Source organism: Tachyglossus aculeatus, chromosome 8 (genome assembly GCF_015852505.1).
Source record: "Tachyglossus aculeatus isolate mTacAcu1 chromosome 8, mTacAcu1.pri, whole genome shotgun sequence".
Lineage (NCBI taxonomy): Eukaryota > Metazoa > Chordata > Mammalia > Monotremata > Tachyglossidae > Tachyglossus > Tachyglossus aculeatus.
In genome coordinates this window covers 33,453,065-33,475,023 of record NC_052073.1, presented here as the reverse complement: position 1 = coordinate 33,475,023, position 21,959 = coordinate 33,453,065, and the positions used below count along the sequence as shown (strand labels likewise).

General features: G+C 47.2%; 1 protein-coding gene across 1 annotated transcript in view; it reads right to left on the bottom strand.

Moving 5' to 3' along the window:
- Positions 1 to 314: 314 nt before the first annotated feature.
- Positions 315 to 21,959, bottom strand: part of LOC119931400 (tissue factor pathway inhibitor-like) — a 47,281-nt gene continuing 25,636 nt past the window's right edge. The window contains exons 5-8 of the mRNA XM_038750045.1: positions 6,414 to 6,447; positions 6,235 to 6,317; positions 2,811 to 2,941; positions 315 to 352 (exon numbers count right to left, since the gene is read on the bottom strand). Of these exons, the coding sequence (XP_038605973.1) occupies positions 315 to 352; positions 2,811 to 2,941; positions 6,235 to 6,317; positions 6,414 to 6,447 (286 nt within the window). The remainder of the gene's footprint in view (positions 353 to 2,810; positions 2,942 to 6,234; positions 6,318 to 6,413; positions 6,448 to 21,959) is intronic.

Below are 21,959 nucleotides of genomic sequence, written 5' to 3'. Positions count from 1 at the left end.
AAATTTTGTGGGGCCGAGGTAGGGTGAATAAAGGGAGCAAATCCAAGTTCAGAGGTCATGCAGACAGGAGCAGAAGAAGAGGAAATGAGGGCTTATTCAGGGAAGCTGTCTTGGAAAAGATGTGCCTTCAATAAGGCTTTCATGGTGGAGAGAGTAATTGTCAGCTGTGAAGAGGGAGAGCATTCCAGGCCAGTGGCAGAATGTGGGTAAGATGTATGAGGTGAGGTAGACAAGATAGAGGTACAGTGAGTAGATTAGCTTTAACATAGATTAGCATTGGTTAGCAGTAATACCTCTGCTGACATATAGTGACGTCAGTGCAGTTTGATCTCTGGGCTGCAGTCCATGGTCCCTATTTTATGGGGAGCTGGTTATGGGCATGGCAGCCGGTCTCCACTCACCAACTGAGTCCCATCAACTCCCTCAGGGTCAGAAGGGAGGAATTCGACAGGTCAATTGTTTGTCAAGAATCTCTTCACTATTCACTGACTTAAATATGGGAAATTCATTCCATCTGCCCAAATTTCAAAACTGTCGGATTTGATTTGAGCTTTTACCTCATTCCAGCATAGAAAAATGTTAGAAATGGCTAAATATCAGCATCACATCACCTTGTGGGCAAAAAGATCCATACCTAGGCTGCGCTATTCAATTTAGGGTTTTTACAAGAAGCCTCATGGCCTTGTGGATAGGACACGGGCCTGGGAGTCAGAAGGATCTGGGGTTTAATTCTTGGTTCTCTACTTGTCTTCTGGGTGACCTTGGTCAAGTCAAATTACTTCTCTGGGCCTCAGTTACCTCCTCTGTAAAGTGATGATTAAGACTATAAGTCCTGTGTAAGACAGGGACTTTGTCCAACCTGATTTGCCCATACCCACCTCAGTGCTTAGTACAGTGCCTGGCACATAGCAAGTGCTTACTGAGTATTATTATTATTATGTCAATTCAAAACTTGACAAGCCCGCAACCTCAGTGTCATCCTCGACTCCGCTCTCTTGTTCACCCCTCACAACCAGTCTGTCACCAAAACCTGCTGGTCTCACCTCCACAACATCGCCAAGATCCGCCCTTTCCTCTCCATCCAAACTGCTACCTTGTTGGTTCAATCTCTCATTTTATCCCAACTGGATTACTGCATCAGCCTTGTCTCTGATGTCCCATCCTCCTGTCTCTCTCCACTTCAGTCTATACTTCATGCTGCTGCCCGGATCATCTCTGTGCAGAAACGCTCTGGGCATATTACTCCCCTCCTCAAAAATCTCTAGTGAACGCCAGATTTATTACTCTATTTTACTTGTACATATTTACTATTCTATTTATTTTGTTAATGATGTGCATTCAGCTTTAATTCTATTTGTTCTGATATCTTGACACCTGTCTATTTGTTTTGTTTTGTTGTTTGTCTCCCGCTTCTAGACTGTAGCCCATCTCTATATGTTGCCAACTTGTACTTCCCAAGTGCTTAGTACAATGCTCTGCACACAGTAAGCGCTCAATAAATACTACTGAATGAATGGATGAATGAATGAATGGAGTGGGAGAAGGGAAATCCCTATGGAAACAAAAATGTGTTTACTTCACGTTTAAAAATGACTAATCCTTCCAGAACTTCCAAAACACCTGCTAGTTCTACTGTCAAGGGGATATGGATGATTCATTCCACAAATGTCTAGTCTGATGCAAAATTAGGAAAGATTTGTAAATCAATGTAAGTCTATTATGGAAATAAAAACTTAAAGAAAAACGTGATAAAATTATACTTTTCTGGGAGGGTGCACTGAGAGACTCCTTAATTTTGAAATGGTGGTTTGGGGGACTCTTCTGGGCAGCCTCCATGGGTTCCAGAAAATAGTCACTAATTTCCTTCATTGGTCATGGGGCCCAAGAAAGGCCCTGAAGACACAACCTTAGAGCAGGAGGCAGGTCTCTGTCACATGAAATCTTCCCACCATTCAGGGATCTTACTAAGCTCCTACAGGCAGGGATCATATGACCCAATTTTATTGTATTGTACTCACCCAGGGGCTCAGTACAGCACTCTTTGTGTAGTAAGCTCTCAATTAATACTATTGATTTATTGAGTACTGCTGACTGGGGGTGGATTTTAGGGTAGCTGTGCTTGGATATCTTGGATTGGGCCATTTAGTTTGAAGGTCTGTTACCCAGAAGGTGGTTGATTTGTGAAAAATGATACTGTGAGCCTGGAGATCTCTGACAGTCTTATCCACCCCTGCTGTCTCTAGATGAATGTACCTGGAAAAGGAGGAAGCTTTGGAGCTGTCCAAGGATCACCCCACTACAGACAATGACTCTCCCCCTCTTCAAAGCCTTGTTGAAGGCACATCTCCTCCAAGAGGCCTTCCCTCACTAAGCCCTCCTTTCCTCTTCTCCCACTCCCTTCTGCTTCACCCAGACTTGCTCCCTTTATTCATCCCCCAACCCCAGCTCCACAGCACTTATGTACATATATGTAATTGATTTATTCATATTAATGTCTGTCTCCTCTCTAGACTGTAAGTTTGTTGTGGGCAGGGAATGTGTCTGTTCATTGTTGCATTGTACTCTCTCAGGTGCTTAATACAGCGCTCTGCAGACATTAAGCACTCAATCGATACAGTTGACTAAGTGAATGACTGAAGCTGCTCAAGGATTGTTTGCATGGCTTGGTCCAGGGAGGAGAGTGAGTTAACCATTCTGAAGAGGAGCCAAATGTACCCATAAGGGCAGTGAGTGATTCTGATCCCTGTTCTGTCTCCTAAGGAGTGGCAGGCCGTGCAGAGGGGCCACCCCTATTCCTGCCCCCCATTTACCTTGGCTATTCTTCCTTGGCTGAGGGTAGTCAATGTGGTCACACACTGAACTCTCACACCTGTTCTGTCCCAGCAGATCCACCCAGCCTAGAAGCTGCTTTTTCTCCTGTTTCTCCTGCTTCTCCTGACTGCTTCACTAACAGTAACACCTGTGTGAGGATAACTCACTGGTGAATGGGGATCTGAGCTTTAGGCTCTGTATGGTAGAGGTTAGAGCACGAGTTGCCCAGAGCTGCCCCCTTGGCTCCCGGGTACCCCTGTGGAGTTCCCTGAGTGGAACGTTGACTTGGTCGGTGATAACAGGGGAGATTCCCATCTCCAATATGGATGGGACTGGCTCTAGGGGAAGAGATGAGTGGAGAGAAACTTGGCTAGAGGGGACCCATCCCATACAAAGTCTCAGAATTCCAGGGGCAGAGGGCTCCTTCTCCTCCCTCACCATTCAGTCCCAGGGATGATGGAGAAGTCTCTCCCCTGGTCCTCCCCCAGTCCTCCCCTTCTTTATTTTTCTTGTTTTTTGGTGGGCCCCATTGCCTTGTTTGCCTTTTGGGGGAGATCATAGCAGAGCATAGAGGTGAGGGTTAAGGAAAATGAGACCTGGTTGGGATGTAGTAGACAACTGAGAGAATGGAGTCATCAGTATAACCAGAGAAGGGAGGGTGCAACAGGTGGGAACAAGGTGGTTTGGAGGGAGATGGGAGCAGGCTCAGGTGAGAGTAAGTCAGTGGGTGAGAAGATCATAGGAGACACTGCAGATGATGGAGCAGGGCTCTGATATCAAACGTGACGCCCTGGGCATCATTATGTGTAGGATGCAGGAGGGAAGAGTATCACATTCTGGTTAAGCTTGAGAGCAATCTCCTATCCAAAAACCAGACAAAATGCAAGCTGTTCTGGGGTTAGTACAGGGCAGAGATACCAGCAGGCTAGTAATCCAGACCCCAGCACACGGCTGCTGGCTGACTAGCAAGGGAGGCAGGGAAACCCGCTCACCTCGCTATTGCTCCACTCAATTGCAGCTTGGCCCTGTGGCTTGGAACCAGTGGTATTTTCAAGGCTGACCTAAGGAGTGGGCTGGCCCTGGCCCGGCTTCTCCCCAGGATGCCAAAGCCTCTTCCTGGCTCCCCAGGAATCCCTGCCCAATCCACCCATCCGGGCCCTAAGACTATATGGTCAGCACTGAGCAAAGGGCACAGCCAGGTGGGATAGGGGTCCCATACTAAGCGGATGGGCTGCTTCTGCTGCTGCTATTGATGATCATAATGATGATGGATAGTGATGATGATGATGGTAGTGGCTGACCCCTCCCACAGAGATGCCTGGAATTACCAGAAACTGGAATTATCTTCCCCAAAACTAAAAAGCCTCAGAGGCCCACCTCACACACCCCTTTCTTTCACACTCTATCCTCAACCCTGATACTCCAGAGAGCACACATTTGCAATTTGTTTTTTGCTGGCTCCATCTTACCAAATTCTATTAGTTGTAACTTAAGAGAAAATAAGGCTGAGGAAATCTCTGGAAGTGTTTTTCCCCCCTTCCCCCCCGCCCCCACACTCCACAATGCTCTACTAGTTTAAATCGTTCAATGGAAAAACGATTGAAATAACAGAACACCTCACTCACATTTCAAATGAACAAACACAGCATTTTCTCTGTGTGTTTGTCTGGGTTTGAATCCCCTCACTCTATGTTTACCATCAATCAGTTGATGAGTTTCAGTCATTGTCACTCTGTGTTTCAGCATGTTTGTGTGTTCCAGTAATGTGTTTATGTCTCTCTCTCTCTCTCTCTCTCTCTCTCTCTCTCTCTCTCTGTGTGTGTGTGTGTGTGCGTGTGTGTGTTCACACTACCAAATGTATGTGATTTTTTGGCTGTTCTTCAAGGGTGAGCTCTGTGTGAATATATCTGTTCAGGCTTCCAGGCTCTCAAACTACCTCTCTGTGGATTCTAGCATTGGTGGGGGCTTCAAGGGGGACTGAACTAACATCTGTATTCATGAGGATGGGACTTGAATCCTGCGAGTGTGGTGCCTGTGTACCTGCATTCCCTCATGCCCCGGAGGAATCCTTGAGTGTTTTTGCATGTGTGTGGGAGTGAGAGTGGGCATGCACTTCTGGGAGTGTTCCTGTGTCAGTCCCTAACTGAATTAGTATTTGTATGTGCTTCTTCGTGTAAAAGTGTGTGTGTGTTTGTGTGTGCTTGTGTATTCTTTGGGGTGTGAGTCCTTGGAAATCAGGAGTGTTTGAAATGTCAGATATCACATATGTCAGATGTCAGATATCACATACCCATCCTCCTGCACAGCTCACTCCCACTCCTTCTTGAAAGGAAGGAAATTTCAAGATTACAACAGGAAGGGTGGTCCAGTGGGGGTTTTAGCAGGTTCCAACTGTCCTAGCAGATTCCAATCTTCTCCTTCACAACCACGCAGCTCCCGAGAGTGTTGAAAACCTCAACCACAATGAAGCCAGAATGGGTCTGCCCTGGTTTCCAGGATGGGCTTGGCCCCCATACACTAGGACTGGGCTCCTGGGGCAGCCTGCTCCTTCAGGCACCTCAGGATGCCAGCTCAAGGCTGACCCAGTGTTGGAAGATCAGGCAGGCTGTGTTTCACATCAGCTAATTGATGATAATAATAATAATAATAAAGAAGCAGTGTGGCTTAGTGGAAAGAGCATGGGCTTGGGAGTCAGAGGTCATGGGTTCTAATCCCGATTCCACCACATGTCAGCTGTGTGACCTTAGGCAAGTCACTTTACCTCTCTAAGCCTCAGTTACCCCGTCTGTAAAATGGGGATTAAGACTGTGAGCCCCACATGTATCCCCTCTAGCGCTTATAACAGTGCTTTGCACATAGAAAGGGCTTAAAAATGCAATTATCGTTATTATTAGTGGTAGTAATAATTATATTTGTTAAGTGTTTACTACGTGCCAAGCACTGTTCTAAGCTCTAGGGTAGATACAAGATAATCTAAGAACAGTCTAAGTAAGGATGAAGAACAGGTATTGAATTCCCATTTTCCAGATGAGGGAACTGAGGCCTAGGAAAATTAAGTGTCTTCCCCAGGGGTACAAAGCAGCTATGTGGAAGAGCGTGGATTAAAACTCAGGTCCTCTGACTTTCCACTAGGTCATGATGCTTTACATCCCCAACACCACTGGGAACTCGGAGCATTGCAGGTGACAGTTCTTTGCAGGCCATACAACCTGCCAACTGGGACAACAGCTTCAGATTCTCTGGCTCAGAGATGGGGTTCTAAAGGTAGAGAGTCCTTGTTCCTACCCCGGCCCCTTACAGCTTTGAATGCTGCAGAGTTCTTGCCCAACGCTAACTCAGAATCTCTCCCACCACTCCAGGCCTCCATCCCATCTGTTCTGAAGAGCCTAAAAATTTTTGTAATGAATGAACTGCAGATTTCACCGTAGCACAGACCGGTATCTGTAAGGCTTCATTTGTAAAAAGTCCTTGAATGTTTTTCTCACTTTGGAGAACTGCATAAATACCTGTGGAAACCCAGGTGAATTCACTATCACCAGCCCACCCCCATCCTACCTATTCCTCCCCATCTGGCCCCACCCCAGACTGAGGAGAAGTCTCACCAGCATTCCTATGAAATGGCTCACCAAGTGTAAACTGGGTATGAGACACAGGGAGGGGAAATTCTGCGATAAAACAAACCCACTTTCTCGGAGCTTTGGGAATTAGGCCTCTCTCTCTCTTTGTGCCCTGCCAACTGTCCAGGGGTCCTTTTACCTAGGTACCCTTGGGTGGGTCTTTCTGTCAGTCTGTGAAGGGCTTTCCCCCTAGAGTACATGGGATGTGGGGGAGGTGGAGAGGGTGCAGGGAGTCCTTAAGGAGACCCTACCCTAGATAGGGCCCTGCATTGTTTGAACCTTTTCCTTTGGCTGAGAGCTGTGTCTCCAGAATTTTAGGTGGAAAGTGTCTGGGAGTCTGGAAGCCTAGCTTAAGGGCTGTGTCATTATCTCCTTAACAAGACCCAGTAGGATAGCAATGCTGAGAAACCAATGCAAACATCAGTCAGGCTTTCTCTCAATTGTATTTTTTGAGCACTTAGTGCACAGAGCATTGTACTAAGCGCTTGGAAGACTACAATACAACAATAAACAGACAGATTCCTTGCCCACAACAAGCTTACAGTCTGGAGGGGAGAGACAGACATTAATATGAATAAAAAAATTAAAGAAATGAACATATGATCTGTGGGGCTGGAAAGGAGGATGAACCAAAGGAGAAGGTCAGGGCAATGCAGAAAGGAGTAGGAGAAGAGGAAATGAGGGCTTAGTCAGGGAAGGCCTCTTGGAGGAGATGTGCCTTCAATAGGGCTCTGAAGGTAGGGAGAGTAATTGTCAGATATGAGGAGGGAGGGTGTTCCTGGCCAGAGGAAGGACTCAGGTGAGAGGTCAGTGGTGAGATAGATAAGACTGAGGTACAGTGAGAGGGTTTGCATTAGTGGAGCTAAGTGTGCAGGCTGGGTTGTAGTAGGAGAGAAGTGAGGTGAGGTAGGAAGGGGACAAGGTGATTGAGTGCTTTGAAGCCAGTGGTGAGGTGTTTCTGTTTGATGCAGAAATGGATGGAAAATCACTGGAGTTTCTTGAGGAGTCGGAAAACATGACCTGAACGTTTTTGTAGAAAAATGATCTGGGCAGCAGAGTGAAGTAAGGAGGCTGATGCAATAATCAAGGTGGGATAGGATAAGTGACCGGATTAATGTGGAAGCAGTTTGGATGGAGAGGATAGGGCAGATGTTAGCAATCCAAGGGATTAGATGTAGATGGAGAATAGAGGGGGACACAGAACTGAACCTTAAGGAACAGCCGCAGTTAGGGGGTGGGAAGTCAAGGAGAGGCCTGAGAAAGAAACTGAAAGTGAGCAGCCAGAGAGATAGGAGAACCAGGAGAAGACAGCATCAATGAAGATGAGGTTGGATAACGGTTCCAGGAGAAGGGGGTGTTCAACAGTGTTGAAAGTAGCTGAGAGGTCAAGGAAGATTAGGATGGAGCAGAGGTCATTGGATTTGGCAAGGAGGAGATCATTTGTGACCTTTGAGAGGGTGGTTCCTGTGGAGCGAAGGGGATGGAAGCCAGGCTGGAGGGGGTCATGCAGAGATTTGGAAGAGAGGAACCTTGAGACAGCAGGCTTAGACAACTCACTCAAGGGGTTTGGAGAGGAATGGTAGAAGGGAGATGAGATGATAACTGGAAGGAGCGGTGGGAATAAGCGAGGGTTCTTTTAGAATAGGGGAGACAAGGGTATGTTTGAAAGCAGTGTGGAAGAAGCCACTGGGGAGCAAACAGTTAAAAATGGTAGTTAGGAAGGGAAGATGGGAGGGGACAAGCGTTTTGATAAGGTGTGAAAGAATAGATCAGATGCACAGTTGTAGGGGGTGGATTTTGAGAGAAGGCAGGAGATCTCTTCGAGAGGTAATGCTGGGAAAATGGCAGAGTTGAAGAAGGGGGCAGGAGGTAGGAAGGACTAGGGAGGGGCAGGGGAGATTTTAGAGAGATCAAGTCTGATAGTGTCAATTTTCTCAATAAAGTAGGTGACCAGGTCATAAGGGGCAAGGGAAGGGGAAGGCAAGGGGACAGGGGATTTGAGGAGCAGTTTAATCATCTGGAGCAACTGGCAGGGGCAGTGGGCATGGGTGTCACCTATGAACTGACATTAGACTGACGACTCTCCCACAATACTTGGGAGTCGAGGTATGGACCAGCAGTAGATTCATGAACTCTGATGCCCAACATGTAGCTGGGCACTTGTAGCTGACCATTCAAGATGCAGAGGCCTCAAAGGGAGCAGGTCAACGTGTGTGAGCAGAGATTGTGGTTGGGGAGGGGTCCAGAAATCAGGGACCCAGGTGCTCAGGAGTCCTACCGAGGTGTTACCTTCTCCAGACCCCAGTTTTATCACTGTCCCAACACTAATAGTGGTAAGAGAACATCCTCAGCCTGTACCTCAGCATCTCTGAGCTCCTCCAGCCAGAGGGAACTCTTCTTATTATTGCCACAGCTATGGGTCTGGTCAGAACTCCCTGAAAACAGGCTAGATCCCTTTGAATATCCATCTCTCCAGTCCCTGGAGCTGGTCATTGTGCTTCATGCTGGGAACGACCTGCTCTACTCCATAGGAGCAGGGGGTCAATATGCATAGGGTGATCCAGAGCTCAGCAGATTCACATTTCACTAGGTGAAGGGGATGAGGGGAGTTGATTCACTCAAAGAATTGTAGAAGGGAGTCATTCATTCATTCAATCAATCGTATTTATTGAGTTCTTACTGTGTGCAGAGCACTGTACTAAGTGCTTGGGAAGTACAAGTTGGCAACATATAGAGAAGGTCCCCACTCAACAGTGGGCTCACAGTCTAGAAGGGGGAGAAAGACAACAAAGCAAAACATATTAATAAAATAGAATAAATAGAATAGTGAATATGTACAAGTAAAATAGAGCAATAAATATGTACAAACATATATACAGGTGCCCTGGGGAGGGGAAGGAGGTAAGGCGTGGGGGTGGGGAGGGGGAGGAGGGGGAGAGGAAGGAGGGGGCTCAGTCTGGGAAGGCTTCCTGGAGGACGTGAACTCTCAGCAGGGCCTTTAAGGGAGGAAGAGAACTAGCTTGGCAGATGTCCGGAGGGAGGGCATTCCAGGCCAGGGGGAGGACGTGGGCCGGGGGTTGACGGTGGGACAGGCGAGAACGAGGCACAGTGAGGAGGTTAGTGGCAGAGGAGCAGAGGGTGCGGGCTGGTCTGTAGAAGGAAAGAAGGGAGGTGAGGTAGGAGGGCGCTCTGCACACAGTAAGTGCTCAATAAATATGACTGAATGAATGAATGAGGGGGTGAAGTGATGGAGAGCCTTGAAGCCGAGGGTGAGGAGTTTTTCCTGAAGTGTAGGTTGATTGGTAGCCACTGGAGATTTTTAAGGAGGGGAATAACATGCCCAGAGCGTTTCTGCACAAAGATGATCCAGGCAGCAGTGTGAAGTATAGATTGAAGTGGGGTGAGACAGGAGAATGGGAGATCAGAGAGGAGGCTGATGCAGTAATCCAGTCGGGATAGGATGAGAGATTGAACTAGCAGAATAGCAGTTTGGATGGGGAGGAAAGGGAGTCCTGCCCCCTTCACCAACCAATATCCTTCCAGATTTGGGGGACATGCAGGGATGGGGATCCCCGTGGAAAGAATTTGGGAGAAAAGTCCTGCTTGGCCCAGCTTTTGGTTTCTACCCAGGCCTGATCTCCAAGTCATCCTCACCACACAGCAGGTTCTCCAATCATTTACAGCTGCCTACCCAGGCCCCTCTTGAGATTTGGGGGACACTCAGGAACAGACCAACCTGGCGATGAGGCAAGAGGGGATGGGATCTATCATTCTGAATAATGCTAATGGCTATTGCTGCAGGTTTCTGACACCTTCGCCCTATACGTTGCCAACTTGAACTTCCGAAGTGCTTGGTACAGTGCTCTGCACACAGTAAGTGCTCAATTAATGTGATTGAAAGAGTGAATGAATGCTGTTGCTACTAGATCAGATATACTCCAGCCAGCATTCACAGTCAGCGTTTGCACTCACTGTAGCCCGTTTCCCCAAATGGAGCAAATGGGCCATGGATTCATGTTACAGAGGCTAGGCATTGAGTTTGAGGGGTTCTATGGCTGATGTTGGGGTTCTCAAACTATATGTGTGGGGAATACTGGAAAGAGCAGGAAAATGGGCAATTCTTCGTAGTAACATAAAAGCCACACAATAGTCAATCAAATTCATTCAATCAAATTTATTGAGCACTTACTGAGTGCAGAGCACTGTACTAAGCACTTGGAAAGTACAATTAAGCAGGAAAGTACAATTCAGTAGAACCTCAACAGTTACCAGCCCATTGGAGAAGGGACAACAGGACTACAACAAAGATTAGATCATCCAATCATCAACATGAAACCTTTTGAGACTGGCAATATTGAAAGGACTGGGAAACACTTTTCAGGCAATCAGCCAAAGAAGCTGACCCAGACATGACCTTTTTGCAAGGGCTGGGCAGGCTTACAACCAGGAGACCCACTGAAATACGCAGACCCATCTCGGGAACACCCCCCAGACCATCCAGATTGATATCAGAGGTGAGGATATCCATCTTCAGGGTGGTCTCAGGTAGGAGTAAGGAGTGCTGGAAAGGTATAATAGGAGTGCAGGGGACAATGGTCTTTGCAGGTCAGAGTCCACTGGTTCCTAAACCAGTGTACAGGTGAGCCAGTAAGATGCATTGCTGTGGACATCTTGACACATCGTCTCATTCTTGGATTGGTAATTATACTGGGTCAATGGGCGGGTTCTTTCCCTATTTTCAGAAGGTGCTCTTATAGAACCCCTGAATATTGCTGCCTGGAGGTGATTGTTGGCAACTGTTCAGACCTCAGCTTCTGCTCTGCTTTGGACAGCCAACCCCACCTTAAAATCTAGAACTACCTTGCCTGGGCCCTCAGGATACAGAGGAAATATTTAGGCGATGGATTTTTCTGGCCTCTAACTTTGTTTCTTCAAGAAATGGCCATTTCACTGAGTTTTGCTCCACCTCGCTCTGGGGAATGGGGCGTTTGATGCCTTGCTCTCCAGCTTCACTCTTCCCCTGTCCTATCACCCACAGAGTCAGTGATTGCAGGTTTGCACACAGGAAGTGATATAATTCCAAATGCCATATTTGTATATTAAATATGGCTTGAATGTTAATACTTACTGAAGTGGAGAAAGCAATATTCTGAATCCATCCTGTAAATTAAAGACTCTGATTGGAGGAGGAATTTGGAAGGGAAAGGAATGCATATCAGAATGCTGCTCCTCACTCCGTTTTTTTGGAGAAGCTGAAGGGAGGTCAGGGCTGGATAACATTCTTCCCAATTGAGTCACTTTGCCCAAATGGCCCAAGCTTAGCCCACAGTTTTGGGTGCTCTTTCTTTCTTGGATGAGGGTAAAAATAATGAAAGAGACTAAACATTCAAAGCCCTCCTAAAATCCCACCGCCTCCAGCAAGCCTTCCCCAGTTAATTTCCCATCACCTTAAGGCACATCATCCCTTCAGCAAGGTCTAGCATGATGAACTTATTTACACATTCATTAGAACTCGAATACTCAATGTGTACACAATGATTTATTTTGACCACTAGAGCTGTAAATGCTTTTGTATTTGTCTCCCCATTTGGAGCGTGAGCTCTAAAGAGCAGGGAATGATTTTCTTCTTTATTCTGTCCTTCCAAAGAGCCTAACACATTGCACTGCACTCACTAAATGCTTCTACAATGCATGCTTTTGGATTCCAGGATGATGTCAGCTATTCTGCCAATCTCCATAATCACTTCACTCCAACTGACTCTCTAATTTGAGTGCCTTCCTGCAATTAGCTGATCTCTTCTTTCTTCTTAATCCCCCACTTGGAATGGCCCTTGGGGGCTTCAGCTGGGCCATGCAGAAGGGACTACAGCCATGCCCCTCCCTCCTTTGGGAAGCCACCGTGGTGTGGCAGGGATTAAGCTGGGGGTCTCCAGTGATACCCACTAGCCTCCACTCAGGTGAGGGAAGGGATGTTTTTAAGATTTACAATTTCTAGGGATTAAGAGGCAAGTTCGTTTTGGCAACTCGTTTGGGGCAGTGAGGAGAGATAGAGGAAAGGGAAGGAATTCTTCCCAGTCACCCTGATCCCCCTCAGGCCACCTCCCCATTGGTTAATAATAATTATGATGGTATTTGTTAAGCGCTTACTCTGTGTCAACCACTGTTCTAAGCATTGGGGTAAATACGTGATAATCAGGCTGGACACAGTCCCTGTCCCACATAAGGTTCATTAACTTAGTCCCCATTTTACAGATGAAGTAACTGAGGCAAAGAGAAGTTAAGTGACTTGCCCAAGATGACACAGCTGACAAGTGGCGAAGTCAGAATTAGAACCCAGGTCCTTCTGATTCCCAGACCCCATCCTCTTTCCACTAGGCCATGCTGCTTTCCTAAACCTACTGCTTACCTTGTTTTCTTGCTGAACTTACAGTCTTCTAGACTGTAAACACACTGTGGTTAGGGAATGTGTCTGTTATATTGTTATACTGCACTCTCCCAAGCTCTTAGTACAGTGATCTGCACTCAGTAAGCACTCAGTAAATACAATTCACTGACTGACTGTCCTTCTGGAGTCATATGGTTTTGAGACAGGAGCTCCAGCTCCCAGGTGGCTTGGCAACAGACCGTACTCCCCAGAGGGGCCACTGAGAGGACCAACTGGACTCCAGACACCCCTCAGGCCAAGATCCCCTGACTCCACAGCCCTGCACCCCATCTCACCCACAAACCTACACAGTGAGAATTCTATGAATGAATGAGTGAAAAAATGATGGATCATGAGAGTCTGAGCTGGAATAACTCCGTGGACCACCACCCCATCTTCCTTCTAGAGAGTACAGGGGAGGTTAGCAGGGGAAGGTTCTGACTAAATGTCTGAACTCCACTCTCCCACACCTTAGGTTTAGGGATGCCCTTAGATGGCTGCCTCTGACTCCTACCCACTAGCCACATGCCGCTGCCCCCCACCATCTTTCTGCTCCCTCAACCCATACAGCTGACACTGCTGGGGATCCTCTGCAATCCCAAATCTGCCCATGCTAACACCCCATATGGCATGGTTTTAAGGTAGAGTCCTCTAGTGGTTCCCTGCCTCCTGATCCCCCTCCACAACAGGGTTTTAGGGGGCTTGATCTCTGTAGACCCCAGCTGGCTTGGAGATCAATGAAACTGGGCATGAGGATGGTGAATTGAAACATTGAGTCCTTACTCACACATAATCTTCCCTGACTTTCCCCTAAACAGGGTCCTGTGAAGAGATGACATGATTGCTGTCCTCTGAGCTCCATGGTGGAGGCCTATGGGCAGGGCACTGTGGAGCTCGGGAAGCAGCCACTGTATGCCAGGGAAGGTCAATGTGAACTGAGCCCTAGATGAGTTCTACAAATGTTCATCCAGAAATAACTGGCCAGATTTAATACAGATGCAGTTATTCCTCAGAACAGCTGTGTTTTTTAACCAACAGCTGTCAAGGTGGCAGTCTCGTATCTCCTCCTGCCTTCAGGACATCTCTACTTGGATGTCTTGCCACTCCTCCAACCTACCATGTCCAAAACAGAACTCTTCATCTTCCTATCTAAACCCTGTCATCCACATGACTTTCCCATCACTGTAGACAGTACCACCTCCTCCCTGTCTCACAAGCTCATAACATAATGCTTATGAGACATTATCGACTCATCTCAATTGTTCAACCCATATATTAAATCTGACACCAAATCCTTTCACTGTATGGTTAAAATTCACCTTTTTCTCTCCATCCAAACTGCTACCACATTAATCCAAGTACTTATCCAATCCCATCTTGATTACTGCATCAGACTCATTCCTGACCTCCCTGCCTCCTGTCTCTTCCAACTCCAGTCCATACTTCATTCTGCAGCCCAAATCATTTTTCTACAAAACCATTCCATCCATTTCCTCCATGCCTCAAGAACCTCCAGTGGCTGCCCATCCACCTCCACAGCAAACAGAAACTCCTTATCATAGCTTTAAAGCACTCAATCATCTTGCTTCTTCCTACTTTACTCCCTGATTTCTTACTACAACCCAGCTTGCACACTTAGCTTCTCTAACACCACTTACTCACTGTAACTCACTGTCCTCTCACCCATATTCTGCTCCTGGCCTGGAACTCCTTCCCTCTTCATTCCTGACAGATTTTCACTCACCCCACCTTCAGGACCTTATTAAAAACTCATCTCTTCTAATAGGCCTTTCCTGACTAAGCTCTCATTTCCTCTTCTCCCATCACCCTTGCACTTGAAGTTGCACACTTTATTCACCCCTCCCTCAGCCCCATAGTAATTATGAACATATCCATAATTTAACTAATTTATATTCATGTTTCTCTCCCCCTCTAGACTGTAAGCTTGTTGTGGGGAGAGAAGATATCTATCAACTCTGTTGTATTGTACTTTCCCAAGTGCTTAGTACAGTGCTCTGCACAAAGTAAGTGCTCAATAAATACGATTGATTATATTGTATTCTCTCAAGTGTCAATAAAGTGATTGATTGATTGACTGATTAACTACTTCCTGCTTCACAATAAGAACAGATCTTGGAGTTTCACAGATCCTTGATATTGAGTTTCAACAGATCCTTGGCTTCACAGACTCTGTCCTCTCCTGGTTCTCCTCTTATCTATCCAGTCGTTCATTCTCAGTCTCTTTTGCAGGCTCTTCCTCCCCCTCCCATCCCCTTATTGTAGGGGTTCATCAAGGTTCAGTTCTTGGACCCCTTCTGTTCTCAATCTACACTCACTCCCTTGGTGAACTCATTCGCTCCCACGGCTTCAACTATCATTTCTATGCTGATGACACCCAAATCTACATCTCTGCCCCTGCTCTCTCTCCCTTCCTCCAGGCTCGCATCTCCTCCTGCCTTCAGGACATCTCCATCTGGATGTCTGCCCACCACCTAAAACTCAACATGTCCAAGACTGAACTCCTTTTCTTCCCTCCCAAACCCTGTCCTCTCCCTGACTTTCCCATCACTGTTGACGACACTACCATCCTTCCCATCTCATAAGCCCACAATCTTGGTGTCATCCTCGACTCTGCTCTCTTGTTCACCACTCACAACCAAGCCGTCACCAAAACCTGCTGGTCTCAGCTCCACAACATTGCCAAGATCCGCCCTTTCCTCTCCATCCATACCGCTACCCTGCTCGTTCAAGCTCTCATCCTATCCCGTCTGGACTACTGCATCAGCCTTCTCTCTGATCTCTCATCCTCGTGTCTCTCCCCACTTCAATCCATACTTCATGCTGCTGCCCAGATTGTCTTTGTCCAGAAACGCTCTGGGCATGTTACTCCCCTCTTCAAAAATCTCCAGTGGCTACCAATCATCATCATCATCATCAATCGCATTTATTGAGCGCTTACTGTGTGCAGAGCACTGTACTAAGCGCTTGGGAAGTACAAATTGGCAACATATAGAGACAGTCCCTACCCAACAGTGGGCTCACAGTCTAAAAGGGGGAGACAGAACAAAACCAAACATACTAACAAAATAAAATAAAATAAAATAAAATAATAAAATAGAATAAAATAAAATAAAATAACATCAGGCACAAACTCCTCACCCTCGGCTTCAAGGCTCTCCATCACCTCGCCCCCTCCTACCTCACCTCCCTTCTCTCCTTCTACAGCCCAGTCCACACCCTCCGCTCCTCTGCCGCTAATCTCCTCACCGTGCCTCGTTCTCGCCTGTCCCGCCATTGACCCCCGGCCCACGTCATCCCCCGGGCCTGGAATGCCCTCCCTCTGCCCATCCGCCAAGCTAGCTCTCTTCCTCCCTTCAAGGCCCTACTGAGAGCTCACCTCCTCCAGGAGGCCTTCCCAGACTGAGCCCCTTCCTTCCTCTCCCCCTCGTCCCCCTCTCCATCCCCCCATCTTACCTCCTTCCCTTCACCACAGCACCTGTATATATGTATATATGTTTGTACATATTTATTACTCTATTTATTTATTTTTTTTACTTGTACGTAGCTATTCTATTCATTTTATTTTGTTAGTATGTTTGGTTTTGTTCTCTGTCTCCCCCTTTTAGACTGTGAGCCCACTGTTGGGTAGGGACTGTCTCTATATGTTGCCAACTTGTACTTCCCAAGCGCTTAGTACAGTGCTCTGCACACAGAAAGCGCTCAATAAATACGATTGATTGATTGATTGATCATTCATTGCCGCACGAATTCTTTCAGGTAATGTAGGATTGGGGGTGCAGTTATAGGGAATTTCCACATGGTGGCACTAGCTCATAGGGTCTCTTTCTAACCGACTATCCGAGTGCCCTCTGCTCTTTCCAATTTCTTCCTCTGGTGAATCTCTCTATCTGACAGATAAATTTTCCCACCATCATTCATTCATTCAATCGCATTTACTGAGTGTTTACTGTGTGCAGAGCACAGTACTAAGCGCTTGGGAAGTACAAATCGGCTACATATAGAAACAGTCCCTACCCAACAACAGGCTCACAGTCTAGAAGGGGGAGACAGACAACAAAACAAAACAAGTAGACAGTTGCCAATATCATCAGGATAAATAGAATTATAGCTATATATATATGCATCATTAATAAAATAGAATATTAATATGTACAAATAAAATAAATAGAGTAATAAATATGTACAGATACATACAAGTGTTGTGGGGAGTGGTAGGGGGTAGGGCAGAGGGAGGGAGGGAGGGGGGCGTTGGGGAGGGGAGGAGGAGGAGAGGAAAAAGGGGTGGCTCAGTCTGGGAAGTCCTCCTGGAGGAGGTGAGCTCTCAGTATGGCTTTGAAGGGAGGAAGAGAGCTAGTTTGGCAGATGTGAGGAGGTAGGGCATTCCAGGCCAGAGGTAGGACATGGGCCAGAGGTTGATGGAGGGACAGGCGAGAACGAGGCACATTGAGGAGGTTAGCAGCAGAGGAGCAGAAGGTGTGGGCTGGGCTGTAGAAGGAAAGAAAGGAGGTGAGGTAGGAAGGGGCAAGGTGATGGAGAGCCTTGAAGCTGAGAGTGAGGAGTTTTTGCTTGATTCGAAGGTTGATAGTCAACCACTGAAGATATTTGAGTGGGGGAGTGACATGACCAGAGCATCTGTACAAAGATAATCCGGGCAGCAGAGTGAAGTATAGATTGAAGTGGGGAGAGACGGGAAGATGGGAGATCAGAAAGGAGGCTGATGCAGTAATCCAGTCGGGATAGGATGAGAGATTGAACCAGCAAGGTAGCGGTTCTGATGGAGAGGAAAGGACGGATCTTGGTGATATTGAGGAGGTACGATTGACATGTTTTGGTGACAGATTGGATGTGTGGGGTGAATGAGAGAGCAGAGTCAAGGAAGACACCAAGGTTGTGGGCTTGTGAGGTGGAAAGGATGGCAGTGCCATCTACAGTGATGGGAAAGGGTTTGGGAGGGAAGATAAAGAGCTCAGTCTTGGACATGTTGAGTTTTAGATGGCAGGCAGACATCCAGATGGAGATGTCCTAAAGGCAGGAGGAGATACGATTGATATGAGCCTGGAGGGAGGGAGAGAGAACAGGGGTGGAGATGTAGATTTGGATGTCATCAGCGTTGGAGATGATAGTTGAAGTTGTGGGACCGAATGAGTTCACCAAGGGAGTGAGTATAAATGGAGGAATTGACCCTTGAGGAACCCCTACAGTAAGGGGATGGGAGGGGGAGGAGGAGCCCATGAAGGAGACTGAGAATGAACGGCCAGAGAGGAAAAGCAGCGTGGCTTGGTGGAAAGAACACAGGCTTGGGAGTCAGAGGTCATGGGTTCTAATCCCTGCTCTGCCACATATCAGCTGTGTGACTTTGGGCAAGTCACTTAACTTCTCTGTGCCTCAGTTAACTCATTTGTAATATGGGGATGAAGACTGTGAGCTCACATGGGACAACCTGATTACCTTGTATCTTCTCCAGTGCTTAAACAGTGCTTGGCACATAGTAAGCACTTAACAAATACTGTCATTATTATTATTATCATTATTATTGTTATTATTAAGAGGAGAACCAGGAGAGGATGGAGTCTTTGAAGCCAAGGGTGGCTCCTCCCTCCTCTGAAGTGCTACTCCGGCCACCTGTGCTTCTGACCCCATTCCCTCTCATCTCATGAAATCTCTCTCTCCATCCCTTCTCCCCTCCTTAACTTCCATCTTCAACTGCTCACTCTCCACTGGTTCCTTCCCCTCTGCCTTCAAACAGGCCCATGTCTCTCCCACCCTAAAAAACCCTCTCTTGACCCCACCTCACCTTCTAGTTATCGCTCCATATCCCTCCTACCATTCCTTTCCAAACTCCTTGAACGGGTTGTCTACACGCACTGCCTAGAATTTCTCAACAACAACTCTCTCCTCGACTCCCTCCAGTCTGACTTCTGTCCCCTACATTCCACGGAAACTGCCCTCTCAAAGGTCACCAATGACCGCCTGCTTGTCAAATCCAACGGCTCATACTCTGTCCTAATCCTCCTCGACCTCTCAGCTGCCTTCGACACTGAGGACCACCCCCTTCTCCTCAACACGCTATCAGACCTTGGCTTCACAGACTCCGTCCTCTCCTGGTTCTCCTCTTATCTCTCCGGTCGTTCATTCTCAGTCTCTTTTGCAGGCTCCTCCTCCCCCTCCCATCACCTTACTGTGGGGGTTCCCCAAGGTTCATTGCTTGGTCCCCTTCTGTTCTCGATCTACACGCACTCCCTTGGTGACCTCATTCGCTCCCACAGCTTCAACTATCATCTCTACGCTGATGACACCCAGATCTACATCTCTGCCCCTGATCTCTCCCCCTCTCACCAGGCTCGCATCTCCTCCTGCCTTCAGGACATCTCCATCTGAATGTCTGCCAGACACCTAAAACTCAACATGTCCAAGACTGAAATCCTTGTCTTCCCTCCCAAACCCTGCCCTCTCCCTGACTTTCCCATCTCTGTTGATGGCACTACCGTCCTTCCTGTCTCACAAGCCTGCAACCTTGGTGTCATCCTCGACTCCGCTCTCTCATTCACCCCTCACATCCAAGCCGTCACCAAAACCTGCCGGTCTCAGTTCCGCAACATTGCCAAGATCCGCCCTTTCCTCTCCATCCATACCACTACCCTGCTCATTCAAGCTCTCATCCTATCCCCTCTGGACTACTGCATCAGCCTTCTCTCTGATCTCCCATCCTCGTGTCTCTCCCCACTTCAATCCATACTTCATGCTGCTGTCTGGATTGTTTTTGTCCAGAAACGCTCTGGGCATGTTACTCCCCTCCTCAAAAATCTCCAGTGGCTACCAATCAATCTGCGCATCAGGCACAAACTCCTCACCCTGGGCTTCAAGGCTCTCCATCACCTCGCCCCCTCCTACCTCACCTCCCTTCTCTCCTTCTACAGCCCACCCCGCACCCTCCACTCCTCTGCTGCTAATCTCCTCACCGTACCTCGTTCTTGCCTGTCCCGCCATCGACCCCCAGCCCACGTAATCCCCCGGGCCTGGAATGCCCTCCCTCTGCCCATCCGCCAAGCTAGCTCTCTTCCTCCCTTCAAGGTCCTCCTGAGAGCTCACCTCCTCCAGGAGGCCTTCCCAGACTGAGCCCCTTCCTTCCTCTTCCCCTCGTCTCCCCTCCATCCCCCCAACTTACCTCCTTCCCTTCCCCCCAGCACCTGTATACATGTATATATGTTTGTACATATTTATTACTCTATTTATTTTTTTATTTTACTTGTACATATCTATTCTATTTATTTTATTTTGTTAGTATGTTTGGTTTTGTTCTCTGTCTCCCCCTTTTAGACTGTGAGCCCACTATTGGGTAGGGACTGTCTCTATATGTTGCCAACTTGTACTTCCCAAGTGCTTAGTACAGTGCTCTGCACACAGTAAGCACTCAATAAACACGATTGATGATGGATAGCGTGTTGAGGAGAAGGGGGTGGCCCACAGTGTTGAAGGCAGCTGAGAGGTCGAGGAGGATTAGAATGGAGTAGGAGCCATTGGATTTGGCAAGAAGGAGGTCATTGGTGACCTTTGAGAGGGCAGTTTTGGTGGAGTGTAGGGGATGGAGTTGAGGAATTTGAGGCAGCGAGAGTAGATGACTCATTCTAGGAGTTTGGAAAGGAAGGGTAGGAGGGAAATAGGGTGATAACTAGAAGGGGCAGTGTGGTCAAGAGAGGGTTTTTATAAGATGGGGGAGACATGTGTATGTTTGAAGGCAGAGGGGAAGGGTCCAGTGGAGAGTGAGTGGTTGAATGGAACTTAAGGAGGGGAGGAGGGAAGGGGTGAGAGTTTTCATAAAATGAGAGGGAATGGATTTCCCTTTGTGGAGACTTCTCATCTGCCTTTTACCCACACTTCTTCCTCCCAGTAGCACTATCTAATCTTAGTTCAACCATTAGTATTTATTGAGTGATTACTGCATGCAGAACACTGTACTAAGCTCTTGGGAGAGTACAGTATAACAAAATTGGTAGAAGCATTTCCTGCCCAGAACGAACTTAAGTGTCCAGCCTAGTCCTGTGTCTACCAGTGAAGAGTAAATGCTGCTCTTTAACTAGGGCCACCCAGACCAGTCTTACACTCGTTTTACAAGGAAGTCCTGACAGGGAAGCCACACCCACATGCCATTCTAATCCTTTCTGCTTCCAGTAATATTGATAATTGTGGCATTTGTTAACTGTTTACTATGTGCCAAATACTGTTCTATGCACTAAGGCTGATATTATGTAAGCAGGTTGAATACAGCCCCTTTTTAATAATAATAATATTAATAATGGTATTTATTAAGCGCTTACTATGTGCCAAGCCCTGTTCTAAGCCCTGGGGTAGATACAAGGTAATCAGGTTATCCCACGTGGGGCTCACACTCTTCATCCCTATTTTACAGATGCGGTAACTGAGACTTAGAGAAATTAAGTGGCTTGCCCTAGGTCACAGCACAGGTAGCAGAGCCAGGATTAGAACCCATGCCCTCTGATTCCCAAGGCTGTGCTCTTTCTACTAAGCCACACGTCTTCTCTGCTTTTCACATAGGGTTCAGAGTATAAGTAAGAGGGAGAACAGGCATGTAATTCCCATTTTACATATGAGGAAATTGAGGCACAGAGTCACACATCAGGCAAATGGCACTGCTGGGATTAGGACCCAGGTATCCTGACTCCTAGTCCTGTGCTTTTGTAACTGTCACGTGGTACCAAAAGACAAGGTGCATTTCTGCAGAAGTTAAAGCTATGTCTTTTTTTAAATGATATTTGATAAGTGCTAACTATGTGCCAGGAGCTGTACTAAATAAGCACTGGGATAGATACAAGATAATCAGATTTGACACAATCTATGAATCACATGGGGCTCACAAGCTTAATCCCCATTTTACAGATGAGGCTACAGATAAATTAGCCCAAGGTCTTGCCCAAGGTCACCCAGAAGACAAGTGGTGGACCTGGGATTGTAACTGTCACTGTAACTCCTGTAACTCCCAGGCCACCCTGTTTCCCGTTGTATTCCATTCTATAGGACTGTGATGGGAAAAGGTCTCAGAGCAGAAATATGTTTTGGTTGTTACAGGT